Here is an 8,776-nt window from a genome sequence, read left to right as displayed (position 1 = left end):
TACTTTATGTACACAGTACCCTCCCATCCATAGCTTCCCCAGTATATCCATAGTACCCTACCACTCCATCGCTCCCACAGTATGTCCACTGTGTGCTCCTACTCCATCGCTCACATTATGTCCACTGTGTGCTCCCACTCCATCGCTCCTACAGTATGTCCACATAATTCTCCCATTCCATAGCTCCTACTTTATGTCCACAGAACCCTCCCATCCATAGCTTCACCAGTATATCCATAGTATCCTACCACTCCATCGCTCCCACAGTATGTCCACTGTGTGCTCCTACTCCATCGCTCCCACATTATGTACACTGTGTGCTCCCACTCCATCGCTCCTACAGTATGTCCACAGAATTCTCCCATTCCATAGCTCCTACTTAATGTACACAGAACCCTCCCATCCATAGCTTCCCCAGTATATCCATAGTACCCTACCACTCCATCGCTCCCACAGTATGTCCACTGTGTGCTCTTTGGAACCCTGCAGGGATTAAGGTTATGAAACAGCTGTGGGTTTACAGATGTTAAATGAAAGTGAAATTAAAGTTGGGTTCCTCTCTTTATGAACCACCTGTGGGGGACTGTTGGCAGCGTTGGACTCCCATACACTCTGGATAATTCCAGGTATGGGGTGTGGAGGAAAGTGATGAGAACTCCTGCTTGAGGCTCACTGGATTCCATGATGCTGACTCCTTACAAACACTTTGTATGAGGGGTTACTTGGTGAAATGTACAAGCCACATCCCTCCCTCCCTAAGTTCTACAAGCACATGGCCATGCCGTTGGCAATAGCCCCAGTTTTGCCATCTCTGCCCGCATCGTTTCAGCGCCCTCCATCCGGATGTCCTGCTCCTTCACATTTCCATCCATGCTTTCGGCCAACAGCACTTGAACTCCTCTAGACGATCCCTTACATGAGCTGACAAGGCAGGCATTCTCTGTTGAATGGAGACAAATGGATGCTTAGTTGAATGATGGTACCCCAGGATAGCCTGGGGTTAAGGGTTGCAGATTATTTTCAGGCCATAGATCTGGGGTAGATCCAGTCACTCTGGAGTCTGTGCTGTTTCCTTCCCCCTCCACCCCCCGCTTTTCCTCTGGATCCATCAATTGAGTCCTGGATGAACATGTTTACCTTGGCTGCACCGCACCCGTCGTTTCTTCTGCTGGATGCCTTTGCGCACTCCTGTGTGCTGACCAAGGAGCCCGGGGCACAGTGGGCTTGCAGTGGGCTGCTAACCGCAAGGTCAGCCATTGCAACCCACCCGCTGCTCTGAGGGGACACAGAGGAGGCTTTCTGCTCCCATGGAGATTGACAGCCTTGGACACCCAGAGGGGGCGGAATGCCCTGCCCTACAGGGTTGCCTGCTAGGAGTTGGCCTCACGGCGGTCAGTGTGGCTGACCATCGTGGGTGAGGGCAATGAGCACCCCACGAGGAGGGGATGCGTCCACTGGTGATTAGGACCCTTTGGGGAGCCCTGCCCAGGTCTTCACGACACGCTTTCTGTTGAGCCCCGGTGGGTCCATGATGAGTTCCTTTTGAACACATGACAGCAGGATAACGTTCGAGAAGACGCCACTTCATAACCAAAGGTGTGACCCCCCCAAGGGCAATCAAAGGGCACCTTGCTAGCCACCACTCCCCCCTCCACACCCAGTCTCAGCACAGAAGCCAGCCACCCAGGGTGGGCACACCATGTCCAGGGCCAGATGCTTAGGCCCACATTCCAATCAGCAAGGCTCATACCTGCCCTTTGTATGCTGGCCCTGACGCTCCCCTACCCATTGCTCTCGGAACACCCCGTCCCTCCTTCCCAACAGGGTGAGAGTCAGGGAGGGACCCATGACTGCTGCCTCAATGAAAGGGAGGTGACTGAGAGAGCCCCTAGCTGCCTTTCCTGTAATCTCCTCATGTGCAGTCTCGGGAATTTCCAAACAGCTCCCAGAGACCTTTCGCAATTAAGGGTGTAGTGATACCAGGAAGGTAGGGGGCAGGTGGGCAGAGAAGGGGAAGAAACCGTGGGAGAAGGGAGACAGTGGATGATGTAAGATATGAAAATAATAATAATTTATAATTTATCAAGGAGTCACGAGGGTTGGAGTGGGGAGGGAGGGTAAGAAGAGGTGCTGTTAACAAGGGCTCCTATAGAAAGTAAATGGGTTACCGTAATCATGCCCCCTGAAGGAGTTATAACCCTTGGTGAGCAATAAAGTTGGGCTCCCTCCTGCTCTCGCTCTCTCACCAAGCGGGGCTGAGGTGAGCATGTTACCATGAAAAAAAAAAAGAAAGTAAATGTTTAGAAAATAATGATAGCAACATGTACAGATATGCTTGATACAATTGATGTATGGATTGTTATAAGAGCTATAAGAGCCCCAATAAAATGATTTAAAAAAAAGAAAAGAAAAAGAGACTCATCTGTTGTAATGTTTATTACCTCTTGAGATCCTAAGTTTGATGTGTCCCCTGCCCATTCTCAGCCTTGCTTGATAGATAGAAAGAGAGCATGTTCCACGACCCTCCCCCACAAACAAACAAACAAACAAACAAACAGACAGACAGACAGACAAACACACAAACACAAACTCAGGCCTTGAGCCCATTTGGACTCATAGTGCCCCTCTAGGACAGAGGAGAACTACCCCTAAGGGTTCCCAGGGCGGTAAGTCTTGACTGAAGCAGATGACTCATCTTTCTTCTCAGGAGCAGCTGATGGGTTTGAACCACCAGCCATTCAGTTAGCAGTGAGGCGCTTAGTCACTGTGCGTGGAAACTTGACGATAGTATGGTGTACGATGAGCAACTCTGACAACCAGTCTTGTTTGTTTTGTTCTTCTTTCCAGGTGGTCCCAGATATTGCCTGTGGGAATTCCAGCTCCAACAGCTCCTCCGGGGGCCGCCTGGTGTCCTTCGACGTGCCCCAGAACACCTCCGTGAAGTAAGACAACTCGCGCTCACAGCTGCTCAGCTCGGCGCTGGGCCCCTCTGCCGGCTGCACGTCTGTTCACAAGGAGTCGGTAGCCAGTTGGGACAGTGAGGATGTAGATGCTGCCCGGTACCTTGGATGAAGCTAGAACAGTTAGGATCAACGTGAAGGCTGGAAATGGGGGGTTGTGGGATTGGATCAGAGTGGGTGCAAGGTAGGAAGGCCGGAGGCCAGAGAGAAGACCCGAGTGACCGTGAGCTTCCAAAATGATTCAGTCTCTTAAAATCTTCATTCAGAGCCCTGGTGGTGTTGAGCAGGGGTCCTCAAACTTTTTAAACAGGGGGCCAGTCACTGTCCCTCAGACCCGTTGGAGGGCCGAACTATCGTTTAAAAATAACCTATGAACAAATTCCTATGCACACTGCATATATCTTATTTTGAAGTAAAAAAAAACCCAAATGGGGCAAACACACCTGGCGGACTGGATAAAGGTCCTTGGTGGGCCGCATGTGGCCTGCGGGGCCGTAGTTTGAGGACGCCTCAACATGTAGAGGTTACATGTGAAGGATGCTGTGGGGGAAGCCAGCCCCTCACACTATCACGGGTTCAGTAAGGCAATTGTACGGTTAGAATATATCAAGATTATAGTACAGTCACAGAGAATGGGAGAGAGAGAAGTGAGAGTCAAATAAAGAAGTCTGACACATTTCATGGTGCATGCTCACCTGGATGGCCATGCCCTCACCAGCCAGGTCTATGCACAGGGAGGGCAGAGGGAGCAGGAGAGAGAGTGCTTTACTTCTAACCAAGGCTTATATATCTTTTGGAGTGTGCAAGCCCCCTAATTACAGGTAAAGCCATACATCACAGGAAGGGATCGTACTATAGGTAATGCAGTAATGGGAGGAGGATGATCTACGTGTGTACACACTATAGGAAGAAGAGGGATTAAGGGTATACAGGTGAGAAGATGGGCTGATCCCAGATGCCTGGTGGCAGCCTAACCTTGTCCTTGAGCTGGAGACTTGATTTATTCTAAGTTTTCAGGGAAGCAATCCACTGTCTCTAACAGTAGGGAGTGAGCCCAACCTACGGTGGGACAGACAATAGGGTATGCTTGCTCCGGATGGCTGGTGCTTCAGGGAGATAACTTGACAATCATTGATCATTAGTTGCAAGCAGTGTCCTAGGTCTGACATACATATTTGGGGGAGACGAGCTGGGGAACAGTCTACCTGTCCATGCCCCATTTTCCACACCCCAGATCACAGTAGCTCCTTGGAAAGCAGGCACCTTAGAGAGCAGTGTTTTCCCTGAGGTGTAACCCAGGCAGAATGGCCACCACAAGAGAAGACAGATGAGGTGGAGAGGGAGGTATGGGGGTGGGAGGGCTGGAGGGGTACCTGCTGTGTGTCTCTGCCCTGCCATGGGCCCCAGAAAAGCCAGCAGCTGGCCGTTGAGTCCAGTGGCCCCAGCTGTGCCCCCCACCCCACCCTTCGGACCACTACCCACTGTCCATCCTTCGTTGTGGTCTTTAACTCTTCCCAGCCTCCCCAAGCCCACCGGATGGGGGGCCACTGTCCAGTCATTGGAGACATTGGGAGATTGGGGGACTTGTGGGCTGGGGTAACCAGCTTCTTGTAAAGGGGGGCAGTGGGCACCATAAGAAAGAGCAGAGGGTGGCCAGTGGGCACCTTCCCAGGGCATTGTGGTCACAGTGGTGTGGCTAACGATGCTTAGAAGAGGGACTCCATTGTATTTCTTCTGTCTCCCCTTCTCCCCCACAAGCCCTGGACCCACTCAGGATGGACAGTGAATTCCACAGGCTCAGGGAGAGACTGCCCCCTGGGGAGAGGGGTGGAGCGTCCAAGGCAGCTTCCCGTTTCGGCAGCAGGGGGCGACGTGCCCCCAGTGTTTCCTGGCTGTCACACCCCACTGACCGGCTGGTTTTAAGGAAACCGGGGATCATTTCTTTCTGCTACTTCTCTGAAACCATCTCCCAGTCCTCTTGCCGAATCGCATTACCTTATTCTTGCCAGCCATTTCTAATAATCCTTATCTTCTCCACGCCTGCTCAAAAAAGCCACCCACACTCCCTGCCTTCCAGCCAGTGCCATTCATAGCGACCTATAGGACAGGGTAGACTGCCCCTGTGGGTGTCAGAGACTGTAACTCTTTACTGGAGTAGAACACTTGGTCTTTCTCTCGAGGAGCGGCTGGTGGTTTTGAACTGCGGACCTTGAGGTTAGCAGCCCAATGGCACTGAAACTGGTGTTTGAAAATACGTGTTTAAAATCTTTCCTCCCCACAACCTGGGTCCCTCTAAGATGCCTCTCAGCCCCCCCCCCCCGCAGGGGTGGTCCTGCAGACTGGACCCAGGCTGAATGGAATGGGATGATGGATGATCTCAGGGTGCCTGGACTCCACTTGTGGGCAACTGTCCCCCCTCTCTCTCAATTACTCCCCCCCTCAGTTGTTTATCAAATCTCCCAGAGTGCCCTGCTGCAAGCTTGTGCCAACTCTTCTCTGATGGGACTCAGCTGACCGTGCCCCCTAGCAGGTGGGGGTGGGGTGGGATGGTTTACAGCAGAAGAAGGGAGGATCACAGGGCTGGGCTGAGATGTGGGCCACACCTCGGAGGGCAGCAACGTCTTTCAGGTGGGAGAGAAACCCAGCAGCCATGGAGCCAACCCCAGGTGTGTCCCAGTCGACCTGGCTCTGTAGGGTTTTCCATGTCTGGGTGTTCAGAAGTGGATCACCAGATCTCTCTCTCTCTTTTTAAGAAATTATGTTGTTTTTTTTTAATAAATCATTTCACTGGGGGCTCTTACAGCTCTTATAACACCCATACATCCATTGCCTCAAGCACATTTGTACATACGTGAGGCACCCCTGGGTGGGTCTTTTGGTTAGTATCCAACTCTGCGAACTGTTTGCACAAACAAAACAAAACAAAACATGCACTCACTGCCATCGAGTCAGTGCCGGTGCACAGCGACTCTATAGGACAGGGTAGAACTGCCCCTAGGGGTTTCTGCGACTGTCCTGTTCATGGCAGGAGAAAGCCCTGTCTTTCCCCCCTGGAGCAGCTGGTGGTTTTGAACTGCTGACCTTGTGGATCACAGCCCGGTGCATAACTGCTATGCCACCAGTCTCTCTCTCTCCACTACCGCCTGAAGTTGGAAGGGTGGGGAGTTGAGCCTGGTAGGGAGCTGGGGTCCAGGGTGACTTCAGCTGTCTGTGTGGAGCAACAGTGTATATTTGTCACGCGTGCCAGCAGGACTTTAGATGGTGTGACTGGAGCCCTTGTGGTATCGAGGTTACCCATTAGGCTGCGACGTCAACAGTTTGAAACCACCAACCACTCTGAGGGGAAAAAACCAGATCTTTCTACTCCCATAAAGAGTTACTGTCTCAGAAACTCACCGAGGCCATTCTATTGTGTCCTGTAGGATTGCTACGAGTCGGCATCAGACTCGATGGCAGTGAGTTTGATTTTTAGGGGGCCCTGGTGGCGTGGTGGGTGACAAATGGGCCTAACCACGAAGCTGCCAGTGTGAACCCACCAGTCACATTTTAGGCGAAAGACGAGACTCTTAGTTCCCATAAAGACTCACAACTCCGGAACCGCAGGGGCAGTTCGACTCTGTCCAGAGGGTTACTTAGCTACGAGTCAGAATGGGCTTGAGAGCAGTGAATGATACTGTTTGGCTATGGAAGGATTACATCTGCCAAAGCACTCAAAACAAAACCACAAAAAAAACCCCCAAAGGTCAGCAGTTCAAACCCACCAGCTGCTCCTGGAGGGAAAGATGAGGCTTTCTGCCCTGTGAAGAGGGACAGTCTCAGAAGCCTCCAGGGACAGTTCTACTTGCATTAACAAGATGGCAGCGAGTTTGTCGACTTTTTCTAGGTATTTCTAACCAACAAGGGGGCGTTACCCCCTTGAGTGCACCTCGTTAAGCCTCATGCTTGCTCCCCAGATCACGGCACCGACTTCTCGGGGGCTCTTTTGGATGTCCACACAGCCATTCTTATTTTCATTCTGAATTCGAGGAGCTGGGTTCTCAGGCGAGTTTTCCGCATGCGCCAATCTTGACTTTCCGTTTCGTGTTTTCAGAATTCGGCAGGATGCCACTGCCTCCCTGATCCTGCTGTGGAAGGTCACGGCCCCCGGCTTCCAGCAGTGCTCCCTCATCGATGGGCGCAGCGTGACCCTCCTCCAGGCTCCCGGGGGCCTGGTCCTCCTTGAGGAGATGCTGGCCCTGGGGCCCAACTACTTCATCGGTGAGTTAGGGCGTCTCTGCCCACGGCATGCTTTCAACACCCAACGTCGGATAAGCGGGAGAGGCAGGGGACAGGGAGTTTGGTCCACATCATTGGGCTTCTGGTCATCAAGCCCTGCCCTCCTCTTTTCATAAGACTTTACTTATAACCTAAACTGGCTTCCAAGATACCAGGGGGCTGCAATACGTCCATGGGGGAAATAGAATGAAGAGATAAAGGCAAATTTCCCTTGAACTCTTTGAAGCCCCTTGGGATGTCCAGCATAGCTTCAAAATGGACAAAGCTTGGGCTATGGAGTCCAAAGACTGTCCCTGCCCCAGAACAGGGCTGGAAGCTCAGGCCACAAAGGCAAATTCTCTGTGCCTCTCTTTGCCCTCGGACTCTGGCCCACATGCTCCAGGGTCTGTGGGCAACTGGAGGCCGATTGAATGTTGATGTCTCAGAAAAATAAACAAACAAACAAACAAACAAACAAAACACCGTCTTCGTTGTTATCACTTGACTTGGGCTTGGCTAAGAGGACCTCCAGGAGCCTCCAGTGGCATAGTGGGGTGTGCATTGGGCTGCTAACCTCAAGGTCAAGCTCGGAGAAAGAATTGCAGTCTTGGAAATCCACAGGGGTGGTTCTGCTTTGTCCTAAAGGGTCACGATGAGTCGGCATTGATGGCATTGAGACTAGGGACGTCGAAAAGGAAAACGCTTGTTCTCTTCTGAACCAGCAGCTCCGGAGCCATTGGTGGAGTTACGACTCCCTCTGCGCCTTCTCTACTGTCCTGTCCACCCATCTTTTCTTTGAAGGGCACTTTTGCCACTGCTCTCTTTCTTGAATCTGCCTCTGTAAGTTAGCCTTCTCTGAATGACCACATGCCCCCAAGCCCATCTTTCAATCTCTCTGCCCCTGGTGTAGAAATGACCCTGAGAAAGGGTCCCCCACACCAGCAGCTCAATGTTCTCCAAGTCTTGCCCCTGCCACCATATGTCTTAGGGCGCACACGTGGGCAGTTTTCCAGTCAGCTGGCCTCCGCTACCTCCTCACGGGTGCAACATGCTGTGGTGCCCTGCGAGGAAACCACCCCTCCCCCAGTATAGTGTTCCTTTGGAGTTAGGGTGGGCGACGGTAGCCCGTCTCATCTGCTACTTTATTGCTGGTCTCATCTGTTAGCTTTATTGGGGCTTATTCCAGTGATAGGCGGTCTCAACTCAGGGACACTGCTGAGGTTTAGCTTCTGCCCATCCCAGGTCAAGGCACCCAAGCACCTTTTTTGAATACCTTCTCTGGCCTAACCTTTTATTCCAATAGTCTTCACTCAGGGGATGGGAGTGGGGCTTGGCAGCTCCCTCTCTCAGGCCTCAATGAGGCAACAGTAGTGAAAGTACAAATGACAAATGTTGACTCTGATTCTAGGGTACTTTGCTATATGTATACACACACACACACACACACACACGAAATATTGTGTTAAACTAAATGGAAATGATAGCCTAGATAAATGTTTGATGCAACGTTTGACACACAGTGAAGATCACTGATAAAATGAAATGCTCTCCTCTTTGTAATT

General features: G+C 51.6%; 1 protein-coding gene across 1 annotated transcript in view; it reads left to right on the top strand.

Annotated features, from left to right (window-relative positions):
* Positions 1–8,776, top strand: part of DNER (delta/notch like EGF repeat containing) — a 188,960-nt gene that overhangs the window by 2,310 nt on the left and 177,874 nt on the right. Inside the window, exons 2-3 of the mRNA XM_004701820.2 lie at positions 2,848–2,942; positions 7,051–7,217. Coding sequence (XP_004701877.1) covers positions 2,848–2,942; positions 7,051–7,217 — 262 coding nt within the window. The remainder of the gene's footprint in view (positions 1–2,847; positions 2,943–7,050; positions 7,218–8,776) is intronic.

Source organism: Echinops telfairi, unplaced genomic scaffold (genome assembly GCF_000313985.2).
Source record: "Echinops telfairi isolate 266 unplaced genomic scaffold, ASM31398v2 ScPeMD7_3;HRSCAF=10, whole genome shotgun sequence".
Lineage (NCBI taxonomy): Eukaryota > Metazoa > Chordata > Mammalia > Afrosoricida > Tenrecidae > Echinops > Echinops telfairi.
This window is presented reverse-complemented; position numbering and strand designations above follow the sequence as displayed.